Here is a 16,904-nt window from a genome sequence, read left to right on the forward strand (position 1 = left end):
CGGCGCCGGTGGGGCTCGCCCGCTCCCGGCAGCCGGGGCCAGGCGGGCAGCAGGGGCGGCGGCCCCCGGCCGGCGGCGCCCGCGGCAGGATGAACCCCAATGTCACCTACGCCAGTCGCAAGCGGCGGAAACCTGTGCAGAAAATGTAAGCGGCGCCGGGGGCGGGCGAGGGGCGAGACGAGGAGGGCAGAGCGAGCGCCGGGCTTCCCGCGGCCGCGCCGTCCTGCCCCGCACCGCGCCGCGGGGCCCGGCGGGGGCGGTGCGGGACAGGGGCGCCGGGAGCGCTGCTGCTGCTGCTTCGGGGTGCCGGCAGAACTCTTACTGCTTTTAGGGATTTTTCCCCCCACCCCGATGAAAAAGAAGACGGGAGTGTCGGGGCGCGGAGGGTCGGGGCGGCGGAAGGAGGGAGCGGTGCCGGCAGCGCGGCGCAGCCGGCTGACCTACATTGGGAGGCATCTGAGGTGACGGCTCCGCGCGGGGCCGCCGTGGGCGAGGGCCGCGCTCCCCCCGCACCGCCCCGCACCGCTCAGGTGTCTCCGCGGAGAACGCGGGTCGGAGTCGGGAAAGGCTTGGCCGGTTCCCATCCCCGGTTTAGGGCCTGCCTGGGAGGGCTGAACCCCCGGCTTGAGCCCTCCTCTTGAACCCTCCGGTACCGCGTGAGATGCGCTTATTTGTGCAGAGTCAAAGAAACCCAAGTGCTGTAGACCAGTCTGAAAAGGAAAAAAAAAACCACCCTGGCTATATAGTGGCTTTTTGTTTATTAATTTATATTTTTGAAACTATGGGAACAGTTTAGTGCCCGAGTAATTTTGTTTGCTGCACCTGCTTTAGGTTGGCATGCTAGGTTTTATATGATTCACTGAAACCTTGCTTTCGGGAGAGGGGAATTTTTAGGCTAGAAGAGATGCTTAACTTGCACTTTCAACTGAAAGTCAAGAATCTCTAGGTCATAGAAAGTAGCAAAGGTAAACTACCGAGTTGCAAGAAAAATAAGCAAAGCTCAAAAAATCCAAGTGCATTTTCTGGGCTACTTCTGTAGGTGTAAAATAACTGCAGGGGCTACAAAAGCATAGAAGGAGAGAATGGAAAATATTTGATGAAATTGTGTTGTGAATGATATGTTTTTAGATTCACAGCAGACAACTCAGTCTTGGGGTGAAGGGAATTAGCTTGAGTGCTTGCTTTATGTTTGGAGTTGTTAGAATGAATGCATGTACATAGCTTGGGTTTTTACCCACAAATTAGGAAAAAAAGCCTAAAAATGTGTGGATGTGTATGTATGTGTATATACATGTGTGTGTATATGTATATAATTGAGTATAAACAGTAGCCCCTGCTAGAAAATGCATTAATTATGAAAACATCAGTGCCTGCTTTTTTGACTATTCATTTCCAAATAAAAAATGTAGAGGTACCTATTTAAATTGACACTGTAGTTTTTGATTTTTAAGAATGAAATCAGTGTTTGTTCATGAGGAAATGAAATGTACCGGTGGCATTTGTAGCTTACTAATAGCTATAGGCAAGTGGTACTGATTGTGAATGGTAAGGTGTTCTGCCTTGCTGGTAAGATCTCATTATTAAATATTAGTTAACCTTGGATAGAGGATGTAAAACCTTTCTGTTTTACCTTGCTGTAATGTCTACGTAAGTAGTCCTTTTCCCTGTATCTTCTTGTTATCTAAGTTGGCTGAACTGCTGTGATTAGTTGAACTTGTAGCTTTATTACTAATGGGAACTATTTATCTATTGGCCTTAGGATCACAGGGAGAAGTTTCTTCTCAAAATAAACGCATTCATATTGAAACAGTTTGTTCACCTGTTATTGATGCGGAGGCTAATTATTAACCCACCTTGCTTGGGTTACTGGAAATTATTTTTATGTAAGACATTTATCTTGTTTTTAACACATTTATCAGGTTCATGTGGTTTTTTTTATTCTCAAAATAACTTGTGCTCTTTGGTTGCTGCTTCTGTTGGGCCAGCCTTGGAGAATGTTGCTAGTGAGTCAGAGGGCTTTGATTTATCAAATAACTACATACAGACCACTCCTTTAGGCCAAAAAAAAAAAAAGTGAGACAGGCAATAAACCTTTTTTAACTGATTGCAGGAGAGAGGAAAGATGTACTTAGTGCTGGCTAATAAAGGTTTGACACTAGTCATTTTAATCTGTTTGAATTCAATTTTTCCTCCCCTTAATAGAATTCAGTTATTCAGAAAAATAAAAAGAAAAAAAGAGAACAGAAAAAGGTAGAGGTGATACATTACTAGGACTAATATCTTTTGTAGAAGAAATTATATCTGTTGATAGTTCTAATGTTTTATTTGTCATATATGTACATCTTAATGGAGAATCATAATTAGTAAGAGTGTAGACAGCTTATAGAAATGGAAGAAGGTCTATGCCACAGTTGCCATGGGAAAAAAATTAAACAGAAGAAATAGTTCTTGTTTCAGGTACAAATAACTCATGAAAGCCATGGTCATAACTCTATAACAATTTAAGAAACTTCCTCCTTACAACTCGGCTCCCAGGTTCTACTATTGCCCTGTAGAGAGCTGAATTTGAGAGGGAATCACAGGCTGTTGTCTGACTGTGCCAAGTGTTGAAATGTCCTTTTTTTGATTCAGTTGGGAATTACAGTACTGCAGCTGAAAAAGAAACACAGTTGTGGGGGAACATAATAGGCAATTGTTCCTGCAATCCATCTTGTTATCTTGTCATGTAAGGGGAGAGAAGAAAAAGATGCTAAACACGTGCACTGCAATTGCTTGTGATATGCTACAGAAATCACTTTCTCACTACCTTGGAGTCTTTCAATTTCCTCCCTCTTTAAGGTTTAAACCCTGTGAGTCCCCCTGGTGGCAGCAGGGCTGGGGGATGTTCCGCTCCCCACTGAGCCTTGGGGGCAATGCGTGGCCCCTGCTTTCTGTTTTTGTCTTTTTTTCCAAGTCTTCAACTTCTTTTGTCTAGTGATTAAACGTGAACTAATATAGTGGCATTGTAGTTGGAGGGAAAAAATGCAAGTTTTATGGAAGTGGGGTTTACTGCAGATAGATTCTAACGTGAGATGAAAGGTATTATATAAGTACAGCTCCAACTTGCAGCTTTTATATCTTTCTGCCTACTAGCTCTGATTTAGTTTGTTTTTCTTTTTTTTCAGTGTTTGGATAAGAATTGTTTTGTATAACTGGATGAATGTAATAGACAAGGAATGGGGTGGGGAGTTCTAAATGTTTCATGCTATGCAGAGGCAAAAAGCATAATGATTTGTTTATCTAGAAGATCAAATTAAAAAAAATATGATAGGGTTTTCTTCTTTGTTATCTTAAATGTATTTGAGACATTAAGTACTCCAGAGTTGTGACTGATTGATATTTAGTAATGAGTAGTCATAGTAGTATTAGAAAGCAGAAAACACATTTTAATTAAAAAAATTGGAACTATTTATGTGTTCCTTCAAGGCAAACAAACAAGAAGTGCCGGAATAAGCTTTCAAAAAGGAAGTACATCAGAAAAGAAAAATAATCATTAAAATGTTGCTTTGTGTAAAGAAGTATCTGTCACAAAGCAGTCTGCACCTCTTATTTGAATTGGAGGTAGTAAGACTGTTGTCTTACATAGAATAAACTTCTTTTATATATATATATATTTGTCAGTCTTGGGGTAACTCTATGTTACATGTTAAAAGTCTCTTGTTTTAAGGTTTTTGGGGTTTTTTGATTGGTTGGTTTTGGTTAATGTTTCTTGCAAAAGAATGCTTTTTAGAAAGAGAATCTACATCAAATGGAGGTATACATGTATAAGTAACGTGGTCAGTAGGCAGGAACATAATTTTTTGTTTCTTTTTTCCCAATAAATGCTGGCTTGTTATCTTAGAAAGTTGTGAAATATGTAAAAACTGAGTGTCAGACTTTCATCCTTAATTGGTGTTCTGGATGTTTCTATCACTCTGGTTCAATCCTTAATGCACCAAACCAACCTGAACTATTTGCTACTGGATGAAAAATAGTAGCCCAGCACCAGATGAGTAGCATGTACTGAGGTTTTTTTTAATAAAACAACTTTATACCTTCGTCAGTTTGAATCTTGACTGGTTTCAGTCTCTGCTGAAAGAGCCATGGAAAGGGTCTCTGCTCTTTTAAGATTGGTTGACAATAACTTTAACAGGTTGATAGTCTGTAATTCTTATCTGTTGTTTCCAAAGGAACCATCAGCTGAATTTTCAGCAATTGTAAATTCAGTGTGGGAAATAAAACGAAATCCTTGGAAGTATTTTTTAGTTGCTAAAGTAAATAAAGATATATTTTTTAGGATTCTATTACTTGCTTAGTTTCACAACTGATTTTATATACCTGGCCTCCACTGAGTGAAAACCTGTGCATAGGAAACAGATATGTTATTACATGTACTATTAAGTATGAGATGAAAAATATTCAAAGCTGAGAAGATGAAATCTATTAGTTAGGTGGCTTGTATGTTTTTCCTTATATCCCTCTTTCCTAAGGAATAAGATAGTTCTAATGAACTAATAATCAGGGGTTTTTAAAAAATTAGTCTTTTTAAAATGTGTCTCTCTCTGTAGTGTTCTTTTTGCATATTCCTTTGTTCTCTGATTTCATTTCACACTTCAGTCTTGTTATTAAGATATCATGCTTTTCAATGTTTGGCTTTTCTACTTTTTTCCCCCAGTGTTTTAGGTTGTTATGAACAAAACCTTGTTCTCTCTTTGAATTTTCTCAGAAACTACTAAAATTTCCCTCTAAAATAATACAAATTAGCATGCAAATATTGAAACTTAATTTTGCCTTTTGATAATAATTAAGACTCACGTAATTGTGCACTTTTTAAACATTTGAGGTTAATGCCTGTGAAGGTGCACATGATGAGCATGTGTAGTGAAAACTTCTAATTAATTATGCTGTAGCAGACCTGTGAAAACAGCAGTCAGCTGGTGTTGTGATGGAAATGCTTTAAAATTGTTAAATCAAAAAATTAAGTGTTCTTGCTTGCCTTGCAGCTCTTGGGTGACAAGGGTTGTAGATAAGTCCAGAGGCACGGAGTGTACAGAGACCTCTGGCCTTTGTTAGAGAATACAGATTTTCTATGAGAGGTAGAAGATTAAGAATGGAAAGATCAGCTTAAATACATTCCTTCTTTTAGTCTTTTTTTTTCTTCTTATTTCTTTTAAATAAAGCGCATGCATGGATTTAATCTTGACATAGTACATAATTTGCCTTGAAGACAATTTTCTGCATTGAATCTGGGCTGCCTTTAGCATCAAGGGCTTATATAAATGGATGGAAAATGGTTAAGTTGCTGCTTATGCCCCCAGCATTTCTGCCCTCCTTCCCTTTGTCACTGAAGGATCCATTTTTATATAATGAGTTTTAGTTGGGTGACAAAGGGGAAAATTAGGGATAATCGGTGTTTGATTTGGGGGAGAGAATATGGCAAGATTTATGATGCAAATATGGGTAACTTAGTAGTCAGAAATGCTTTCAGCTAGATTAAAGTAAGATAAATCTTTAGAAAGTAAATGAAAAGTAGAAAAACAATCACATCTAACTGACAATCTGATGAGATGACTGCAAGTTGAACATAGTTTTAGCTGCTTTGTCAATTTGCAAGTTTAAAGCAAAGCAGGGGACAGTTGTTAGGATAGAAAAGCCTGTTACTTAGTGCTGATATGTTTTGTAAATTTTGCATGTCTTAAATGGTTTCTATGAGGTCCTCTGCTTTTAATAAGCAGACCACTTTGATTTAGTAGTAGCTAGTTTTTCACTGGTTGTTATACAGCTGTTAAATGCTGAATGTTTGAATTTTGTTTTTTTGTTTCTACATTTAGAAACAGTCTAATACATAAAAATATTTAAGAAATACCCTTTAATATTGCTGCTAATGTTCAATGATTTTTAACTTTATTTTTTTAGGGTTATATGTAAGTTTGCTAATTATATGGCTTGTACAAATTAATTTTCTGCCAGCATAAGAGAATATGAAGGAAACCTTGCTAAATTATTTAATGTTCACTTGGGAATATGGTGAACTGCTGGTGTCAAAGTCGTGATGTGTGACTGAAGCATCCATCTAACCAAGTAGTGAATCATCCATTGACAATGATGATGAACCTATGGTTTTTTTTAAGAGAAAGAATTTTCCTAATTCTTGGTTCAACTGTTTTGCCCACTTTTCAAATGTTTTTAGGCTGAAGCACTACTAATTTACAATATTTATTCTGCAGCAAGTTTAACTTTATCCATCTGGGAAGTAATTTCTGCTGATACATTATATTTCTCTGTTATCAATATTGTGCGTTATAACATCTTTGCATTTCCAGGCTCCACATAAAGCTCCTTTGATGTGGAAAAGGGCAGTTGTAGTGCTGGGGAGCAGGCAGCCAGACTGAAGTGCAAGTTTTTGACAAGTGACTATTGAATAAGCCATGACTGTAAAAAGAAGGGCTTAGATTTAAACTAACAAGAGGTGTAATTGAAACATAAAGTAAAAGCAAGCTTAAAATAAGAGTGTCCACTCTATCAGTACTCATTTGACTGAAAATACAAGATGAAATTACTTTTCTGTATGGTTTACTTCAAGCAGTGGCAAAAATAACTTTTGGAGTTTTGCAATTGCTCATCATGTAATTGATATAAGGATGACAGTTGGGAGCAGATTAAATGAAATACTGAAGAAATTAGCTCTGAATGTCTTTCTGCTCAGTATTTTTGAGTGATGCCTCTTCCAGAACCAAAGTTTCTGTGAGAGCAGCACAAATTGATAACTGCTGTAGATCTCACGTAGAACTGCAGTACTGAAAAAGTGACAATGACTCACTCTCTAATTAGAAGACTGTTTAATAAAGAACATAAAATGTACTAAGGCTTAGGCAGATAAATTGTTGTTTTCAGTATTGACTTGTAATGACGAGTAGTAATTTAAATGAGGAGGGGTTTAAAACTTTTCCCAGACTTCTGGTATGTGGGAAGGAGTGAATATCCAAGTATCTGGAATTGGAGCTCAGGGTGGATGTGAGTGGAAAATAGCAAGTTTACAAAAACTTCATTATGTAGTTCATAACAAAAAGATTTTTAATTTGTTCTTTGTACTGTACAAAGGCATGCTTTTCCCGTGCTGTACTCAAATGAAGTGCCTTCAACTGCAAGATGATTTAAGGGATGAGCTCACAGTGTTTCTTGCAAAAATTTTACCTGCTGGCTGAGCTATATCTCATGGTTTTTAGTATAATTTTGGAGGCCTAGGAAGTTACTAAAACTTTTGTTATATTCAATTAATACTAGCCTGTTCCAAACTGATAAAAATTAAGGACATCCGTGAGAAATTGTTATTGAAGTGAAAAAGTGTATACTGCCAAATTTATTTGTACACAAATACCAATGAAAGTTATCGGTATATTTGGAATTTGACATTCGGGAGAACTCAAGTGATACGTGACTGAAAGCATAGGAAGATTTTTATAAAAATTGTTGAACCTAAAAGGTTTTGAATGTTCATTAAAAAGTTGAAATAGACATTGTAGTCAAACTGCTTCACTGTGTGTTGGAGGGGAGATTGTTTCCCATTGGAGGAAAAAAAAAATAACCTAAAATGGTTCAAAGTCGCTCGGGAAACCATTTTGGTTGTTACAGTTTGAGACAATATGTAACATTAGGCACAGCAAATATTTGCCTTCATTTTGGAGAGGAGCTGGCGTTTTACATTGTGTTTGTTTTTCTGCCGCAGTGTGAAGCCGTCCCCAGCTGAAGGAGCCAAATCCAATCCCTCCAAGAGACACAGGGACCGCCTGAACGCGGAGCTGGACCGCCTGGCCAGCCTGCTGCCCTTCCCGCAGGATGTCATCGCCAAGCTGGACAAGCTCTCTGTGCTTAGGCTTAGCGTCAGCTACCTGAGAGCAAAAAGCTTTTTTGATGGTAAGCATTGGGAATTTATTTGGGTTTGAACTGCTTGTAAAATTTGGTTTATACTGTATGTTGATTTCAGCTGTTTAAGTGCTTAAAACTGTTAAATTTATCTGCATTTTAATGGAACCTCCCGTTGCATGAATATATACAATGTAACTGTGTAAAGTAAGCTTTCCACTTTCTTGAAACCAAATGTAACTACTTACGTTTCACTTAGGTCACCATTCATTCAAAGCTTTGCATTTGGAAGTAATATTGCCCTTAATGAGTCCTTCAATACTTTTCATCAGACTGTCAAAGATACCCCAGAGATTTCTCTTTTCCCCCTCTGAAAATTGCCTTAGTAAAACTATTACTGTTTCAAAATATGTCATAGGATTTCCCATCCAGCTGCATTTTGCTTAATGATTCATCAAAAATGACTTTGCTTTGATACGGAGTAATTGATAGTGCCCCTTCCTACAGTTTATTGCAAAGGTGACTTGTAAAGGATAGAGACAAAATCTTTCCCATGTCCAAGCCCTGATTAATGCAGGACATGAGGCATTAAAGCGACAGCTAAGGTTCTGCAGTTATGTGGGCAGGTGTGCACTGACCCCAGTCCTGGCCAGGGCAATACAGCAGCACTCAGAGTAGTCATGGGGTCAGCAGTGTGTGTCCTTGGTCACCTCTGAGCTGGCCAAGGAGTCCTCTCTCCTTCACTACCTGAGCTGCTCTGTCTGGTGGGATGCACTGCTTGGCTTCGTGCCCGTATCTTAAAAGGCAGGAGTAGTCTGATCCTATTCATTGCAGGAATAAAGCAAGGAGCTTGTATTTAATTAATTGTCCTTTTCTTTTATCAGTCACTGAGATTTTACAGTTATAATATTGAAGATGAAATCTTATTGATCAGCTGTAGCTAAAGAATCTTGATTGCAATGAAGTTGATAATAAATTTCAAGTTTTCTTAGACAGTAAAATAACCTCTGTCCTCTTCAGTTTAAGATTGTCTCAGCCTCCAAAATATGGATAAAAGGATTCTAGAAACCTGTCTGAAATAGTTCCCCATTTTCCTGCAGGAATACAGAATGTTTGTTTTCATTTATTGTGTCAACTGGCTTCAGTTTATTAGTGCATATGAATTTATATTCTGTTTTATTGTTTGAAGAATATATCCAAGTGTCTTGATTTCTGTGATTGTTCAGGACAATTCTTAGTATGAAGTCTAACCTCTAAAGCTAGAGCTGGCCAAATATTTCTAGCTGTGCTTTTTTCAAATGCAAATATTTTCTCCCATCAAATGAGAATTCTCTTGGCACCTCAGTTTCATGAAAATCTTTGCAAGAGGTTGTCTCAGGTAGACTGCTGTAAAAGCAATTATTTTACTTGTCTGTGTTCTCTTGGTGAATTGAAGAAGTTCTCATCTCAATGAAATGTGTTTTGTTGTGGTTGCTTTAGTGATGTTTTCTGAAATAATTCCAAAATTGCAAGTTTTTGTCTTACTTGGGAGGGAGTGATAATAGTAAATCTTAATTTCTCATTCCAATTTCTTGTGGAATGGGACTGCTTGATTTTTATTCTTCCTGCTTCTTCCCCCCAGTTTGCACTTGAAAGTCCTGGAAAAAAGCTTAAGGCTATGATTTAGAGCTTAAGGCTATGATTTCTCTACAGGGAAAAAAAGAATTGATACCTTCAGTAGAAGCTGTCTTAAATGGTTTTATTAGCAGAAAGTCTTTTTGCTACTTCTTTTCAGATCTTTGTGTTGTAGGACTACAAATCAGGTTAGTATCAGTCTCCACCTGAAGGTATTTAAAGACTAACATCGATGACTTTAGTGAAGATAAACAAAAGCAATCAATTTGTGACTGACAGACAGAAGAGTGAAAATTACGATGTTTATACTCTTTTAGTTGTCGTAAATAAAATGGAATCTATTTCAGTAAAATTCACCTTCCAAAAGAAAAATTACTACTTTGAAGAACAGAATTAGCAAAAAAGCCCTGAAAAGCCGCAGGTTTGATTTTCATGCTCTCTCTGTGCCATGCTTCTCAGAATGATTTTTTTTGAAAGAGCGTTTTGTGTGGTTGGATATATGTGGAAAACCCTGTAGAATAAATCTGACAAATGTAGGAGGGAGCACTGATTGTCACCTTGAGTGCCCAGGCTGAGCCAAGGCTCCACTTTATTAACGCAGCATGCTGAAGTGAAGGGAAACGCTAAATGAATAACAGGATGCAAATGGGGGGTGTGTAAATTCCTGCGGAAAGTAAAATATAAACGCGTAATCATATGATCTTGCTTGAAAGGAAACCCAAGGTTTTGCTGTAACAATAGATATTTTTTTCAAAGAAAACACTTGCGTTTTTCCAAGTTTAAATAATTTACAGCGAATGTCTGTTTTCTGAAGGCGGAAGTCTGTGGGGAGAAAAAGAACTGTTTTGTGAAAGACATCTCAAAGAGTTACATCAATTTGAATAAATGTGCCTCACTTAAATATCTACAGAGTTTTCTGGTGTTACTTAAAAGCTAAATGTGTGTGTGTTTATATATATATATATATATATATATATATATATATATATATAATAAATGAGTAGGGGTTTCATTTCCCCTAGTTATTAAGATGGTAGAGTGGTACAGAATGTTCTCTGGAGCTAGAGACAGGTGAGTTTTTCTATAGTGTCTACTGAAATATGTTAGACCTCTGCATGCTTGCAGTATTTCAGGTTGTAGGAAATAGTTGCATGCATTTTACTCTTCCACAACCGCAAATGATCTTAGTGTTGGTGATTGTATGCTGTTGGAGCAGTGGCTTTTGATTGTTGTTTTTTTGTTAATGAAGTTATTGTGCTGCTAAGTGACTCTTTACATACACTATAGTTTGGTGTGATCGGGGTAGTTTCAAGTCTCCATGATGTCAGCAGGCTTTCTGTATGCCCATGTCAGGCACGCTTTTATATGTACAGATTTGACCTTACTCAAGGAGGAAATTGTAATAGTGGAGTAAAATAGTGAGTCTCAAGTCTGTTTCTTTATAAAGTCTTGTGTGGCAAGTCAAAGCTAAAAAATGGTTTAAGGTGGTGTCACTTCTCAGCTGTGCACTTCTACCTGCTGTACTGAAGTGGATTAGCAGTCCTCAAAGTCAAGCAGGTTAGCTTAAATCACTGCTGGAGTGTTTATTTTGTGCATGTAAGATACTTTCTGAAAGTGGCTTAAGGCAAGCTTTTTATATATAAGAGACTGGGATGAATCAGGCAGGTGTCTGCTGACAATCACTAAAGCCTTTGTGTGTTGTCCTGGTATTATTTCAGTTCATTTTGCTGTTAAGTGCCCATGCATGTGTGCATTCAGCAGTGAAAAATATAAAGTAGAATGTGGGACAACAGCTCTTTGTGTGGATGCAGGTTAGTGTGAGCTCAGCATCTGGAGCACAACTGGAAAATCATTTAGGCATAGCCTGTGTTCCCCATGCATACTAGAGGAAAAAGCCCTTTTGCCTCTAGCTTTGGTTGTTGGTTATATGATTAATTGATAATCATTAAAGTACTCTACTGTGGTAAAGAAAAGCATTCTTAATTGTTCTTGGGATTTTGGTTGAACAGATTAAAGGGTTAAAAGTAGAGTTTATATGACTGATCACTTTTTTAATGTTAGGGGCATGATTTTTCTTTTTAAAGGTGTAGTGAGAATAAAGGAGAGGCTTGCAGAATCTAAAATGAAGTAGTTGTGCTATGTGTGCATATCAATACCTTAGAAGCAAAATTCAACATGTTGCTTATTAATTGTCCTTTCATCCATTTCACTAAGAATTCCTGTGGTTTAAAGTATTTGGGTTTTTTCCCTCTCTTGCTTATTGGGCAGTATTTTGCATTTATAGAAGAAAGTTTCCGCTCAAAATTAGTTCAGAATTGGTTTCTTATGTGGGATGCTAGGGATTCTGGCAAGAACCGCAATAACAAAATAATTAAGATTTATTTTTTCCACTAAGTTTGCATTGCCTTTTTTCTTTAACTTTGTAATATAATTAACACACATTCCTTGGCATCATATGGCTTAAATTTGCAGTGCAGCCATTGTCATCACATAGAATATATTTTTTGATAATGTATTTTTCCTGTCATGCCCACTGTTCTATCATGCTCTGTGCTGGAGAGAACAGACTGCACGTGGTTCCTGTTCTGGAGCGTATGGCTGAGATGCAGAAATGGGAAAGGCAGGCAGAGTGGGAGACTATGTTTATTCTGTCACACTGAGAAGGGCAGCAACATTTTGCCAGTCTAGCAGATATAGATAGCCCTTCTACCAAGTGTCAGATAGTGGTCTGGAACAGAAACCTGAAAGCACAAAAATGATCAAAATGCAGCCCAGTCAGACCAGGATAATACAGTAGCTCTGTCCTGTCTTGCTTGTATTTTAGACATTTACCATCTTTGCCTGCTGTGTGTGTCTAACGCAGTTTTCCTCATGTATTATTTGAAGGTGTGACTTCCCTTTCATGTTATACCTCCTTTCCCTGCTCCTGTTGTTGCATACATAGATAATTGATCTCCACACCAGGAAAAGCTACAGCCCTGTAGAGCAGTGGAGTTAGGCTGCACTTACTGCTTTGGAGTGTTTATGTGGATGCTGTGTAGGAATTTGCTGCTGCCTGCAGCTTCTAGTGGGTCTGGCTGGTTTTACTTTATTCATGACTATCTTGAGCTGTTTTTCTACACCCAAGGTAGAAAATACCCCATAGTTTGGTTGTTCTCTAATTACTTTTCTGTATCTGGTATTTTATACCGTGCACATTAAATAATTTTCACAGTTTTGAATGCAATTCTTTGAATCTTCTCTGAGAGTTGGAGGAAAAAAATATTGGGAAAAAAAACACCCCAACCCAAACAAACCAACTCTTGTTTCCTTTTGTACTGTCTTTCCCCTGGCCCAAATACAAAATTAATACAAAATGTGAACCTTGGAATTGTATAGTTATTTCAGTATCAGGCTACCATACCATTCATGTTATTTCCTAATCCATGCTTCTTCTTTCACTGCTTGTCTCTTTATTTTTTTTTTTCCTCCTCCAAACCTCCCCCCTTCCCTCCAATCCCCTGAGATTCACACTGACCATTTGGGACTGTCTGCTACAGACTATTTTAGCCTGTATTTTACGTAACAGATGATAAGTAGGGATTTAAGCTTTGAAGTCCTAAATTCTGATCTTCAAAAATGATGATTAGAACTATGTAGCTGTGACATCATTCTAAATCTCAAAATATGTATGTTTCCACAATCTTGGCTTTTATTTTTAGGAGTGCTGTGTCACTGAACATCTGATGCAGCTGCGCAGCATCAGATACCCCCGTGGATTGATGCAATTTAATATAACCCAAACAGAACATCTAAGATTGAAAATTCTGTTTATATAACAAAGTAAGAACTTAAAATGTTAGTGTATTTGTAGTATAAGAGGAGAAACCAGATACAAGTGCTAACAGTTAATAAATTCTTTGGATTTTATTTTCCTATTACATTCTGGTATTTCAGTGATTGATGTTAATCATTGTTAGAACTCCCTTTGCAAGGAAGAGAAATGAAAGGTTATCTCTTCTTCTCTGCCCTATGTGTACTATTTAATCAAAGGCATATGAAAAGTCACTGTAGGAGCCTCTTATGTTCCACAAAGCTGTTGTAAAATTACTTAAAAACCCTGTCCCAGTATGCAGAGCATTTGTTATTTCTCTGTAGGCCTTGTTAATAGGGAGATTAGTTTTAAGCATACTGTTCTGGGTTTTACTCAGGATTCCCAACTCCTGTTTGCAAGGTCAGAGCCTAAAATATAATTTATCCTGTTCTAGCAACATCAGTGTTCTGGAGATTGACACTGTTGTATGACAGTGAAACCTAGAGCAGGTAGCAAGATAAAATACCTAGCCTGAGGAAGTACCACTGCTTCTCTGGCCTTGTGTATTCTAAGTCTTGTAATGTTTGCTAATGTTATTGTTGTACTGTAGCTCCTAAAGATAAGGGATTTGGAGCTTTTTGGTTTTGTAATACAAATCACCACAACTGTTGCTCCCTCCTCCAAGGACAGTTTAAGTGAAGAATTATAACTGGAGCTTGCACTGGGCTCTCAACATCTGTCTTCCATGGGCTTCATGATTCATCCATCTGAATTTGTAGAAGTATGGTTTGCTTGACAATGACCTTAGAAATATGTCCTAGTTATTTAAGGCTTCAGTATGAATACAAATTAAAAACGTGTACAAATAATCTGTTAATACTGGAATGGTTTTTGCTGCTGTCTGTGCTGTTTGTGACTCAGCAGTTTTCCTCCTGCTGTGTGTTTGCCAATGGGAGAAATGCCTAGTTTTGCCATATCAGAATAAAATACAGTCCAACAGGAAATAAGACATGTATGATTGAGTTCTGTAGATGTTTACAGCTCTAGCTAGTTCTAACACTGTTTGTTTTTCCTGAGTAAACAAAAGCTTCACCTCTGTTTGAACAGTTTCTGCTGCGTACAAGCTTTCATAAACTACTCCCTTAAAGAATGGTTGCTTTGTGAATGGTCTTGGAGATCCAGCTAGAAGCTAATTCTATTTACCAGACCTTGGTCATTGTAATTGTTTAATTTATTAATTTATTATAAAAAATAATAAATTAAATTATTTACCTCTTTTTAAAGAGGTGAAAAATAATGAATTTCAAATGTGCTCTTCAAAGTTTCAGGTAATGTGTTGATAAATGTTTCCTGGGAAAAGTCTCTCAGGAGTTCCTGCTCATCAGTGCTGTGTCCAATCTGTGCATGTTTAAGAAGGTATTATGTTAATGATAAAACTTAACTATAGTTATTCTAGAAACTTAAATGAACTAAACTGTAAGAACTAGAATGAGCAGTTATCTGAAACTCCTTAAGAAAATGTAGGTTTACTGCCTGCCAGCTGTGAACATTAAAAGGGACCTACAAATAGGAATTAGTTGTCCTTAGTGATGCATGCTAAACTCTGGTTTTAATTGAACAAAGAGATGCTCATTTTTTTCCACTGAATAATTGCCTCTTGAAATTCAACCCATGTGCTTTTTGAATTGCACAGTACTGCACACTTTGTGCATGGCATTGTATAACATCTAATGAGCTGAAATATATACATCCTTGGCCCCCCAAGACAAGTTCCAACTGATTGCATAAAGTAGGGATTACTGGAGTACATCCACTGCCTGACTGGTCAAATAATCTGACTGCCCCATCAAACTCTGTTGTCACATATTCAGCAGTACAATTCCTGTGGGGCCACACAAGACTTTGTGAATGAATTCCCTTTTTCCTCTTGGTGCCTCCATCTGAGCTACAAACTGAAGGATGATGTCTTTCCTTTATTGATGCTTTTCTTTATGCTGCATTTTTTAGCATGTTGTATTTTACTTATTTAGAGGAAAAAATAAGGATAGCCCCCTGTTTCCTCCTTGCTTATACAATTTTTGTTTGATTTACTTTTACCAGATCAAGGACATGCATGTAGCTTTTAACAAGATAAGCCCATAGGCTCTGGCAGTGGAATAAGCTGTGAGTGACTCCCATATCCCAAGTAGAGAAAAGACAGTCTTGGTCTGGAAAGGAAGCAATCCTCCAAAAGCTCACTTGATTCCCTTGCTATAATTCAGTCATTTCTGAAAGCCTTCTGCTAAATTGCTGGGAAGTTATGGATTGGTATAAAAATACAACTTCATCTCTTCTTCTCTCAATTTAAATAAGAGATATTTCTGTTAGAAAGTACCTATTCACTAATATTTTTATATAGCAAGGTTTGTAATTGAATGGTCTTGTAAAGAAATCTTCCAAACTCACTTCCATATCCTTTTAATGCAGTAGTTGCAAAACTCAACATTGCCTTTTACCAGTAGAATAAACTGTCCTCCCTCATGTATGGAATATAATTGACAGTTTCTGTTTTATCAATTAAAATGGTAGAGAAATTCCCTAGGAAAAATCCTATGAAGTTGCTGTTGAGCCATCAGTTCAGTGATGGTAAAGTTAAGACACTGTTTCATTAGGGAAAAAAAAAATTGAATTAATGTTTGAGTACTAGGTCCAAGTTTGCGTGAGGTGAGTTCCCTAATAAAACTGATGGATGAGAAAGTAACTGAAATAACTGGGAACTGTAAAGGGAATTTAAAAACCACTTTTTATTCCTAGGCTTTATAATAAAAATTAATACTGATGTATAAAAAGGAACAGTTATTTCAATGATTTTTTTCTTAAAGAGTTTAACCATTACAGAACTAGTGATTTATTAAAAAATAAAAATCTATGGTAGTAGATTGTCATTTTCTAGTTGTTATTAACCGTCTTCTTTTCTACAAACCAAAAGCCTAACAAATGGCAGTTGAAACAATATGTAATATTTGATTAGCTTTTGCTTTGTTCTAACATATTGAAAAATTGTTATAGGAAGAAAAAACTCTGATTTTAGGAACCAAAGGCTCAGGGTAGGAAACTATTAATCTAGGTTCAACTTCCCAGAGATCTCATTCCACAAAGAATTAAGTTACTTCACTTTCATCTTTGATTTTTTTGTGCCTTGCCTCAAAAAATTTAGGAAGCCCTTTTTCCATCCCTTTTTTGTGGCTAAAGCCACAAAATTGATTTCACATCAATAGGTCTGATGATAAGTTATAATTTACCACCATGCACCTCTTGCTGACCTGTTTTTTCTGAAGAAGTAAAGAAGATGTACCAAGAGAAGCAACTGAATGGGAAATAGCTCAGAAGAAATGTGTGTATGCCAGGATATGGTTTTGGTGATTCAGCTGGTGACTGTCACCTCTGCGATAGTTAGGGGACAAGAGTTCATTGCCTCTAAGTCTTGAAACCACAAGCAGTATGCAGTTTGTTATGTGGTTGCTAAGCTTCAAAGCCCAAGTCAGAGATTACAAATTTGAGCAACTGTATGCTTCCTGCGATTTACTTTTCTGTTTTTAAGTACCAGATAAAAGCAAAAGTGAAGCTTTATTCCTTG

General features: G+C 37.4%; 1 protein-coding gene across 1 annotated transcript in view; it reads left to right on the forward strand.

The window, feature by feature from the left end:
• Window positions 1-56: 56 nt before the first annotated feature.
• AHR (aryl hydrocarbon receptor) overlaps window positions 57-16,904 on the forward strand; it is a 61,305-nt gene continuing 44,457 nt past the window's right edge. The window contains exons 1-2 of the mRNA XM_063152554.1: window positions 57-145; window positions 7,745-7,932. Of these exons, the coding sequence (XP_063008624.1) occupies window positions 90-145; window positions 7,745-7,932 (244 nt within the window). The 5' untranslated portion in view covers window positions 57-89. The remainder of the gene's footprint in view (window positions 146-7,744; window positions 7,933-16,904) is intronic.

This window comes from Melospiza melodia, chromosome 1, assembly GCF_035770615.1.
Source record: "Melospiza melodia melodia isolate bMelMel2 chromosome 1, bMelMel2.pri, whole genome shotgun sequence".
In the NCBI taxonomy this organism is placed as follows: domain Eukaryota; kingdom Metazoa; phylum Chordata; class Aves; order Passeriformes; family Passerellidae; genus Melospiza; species Melospiza melodia.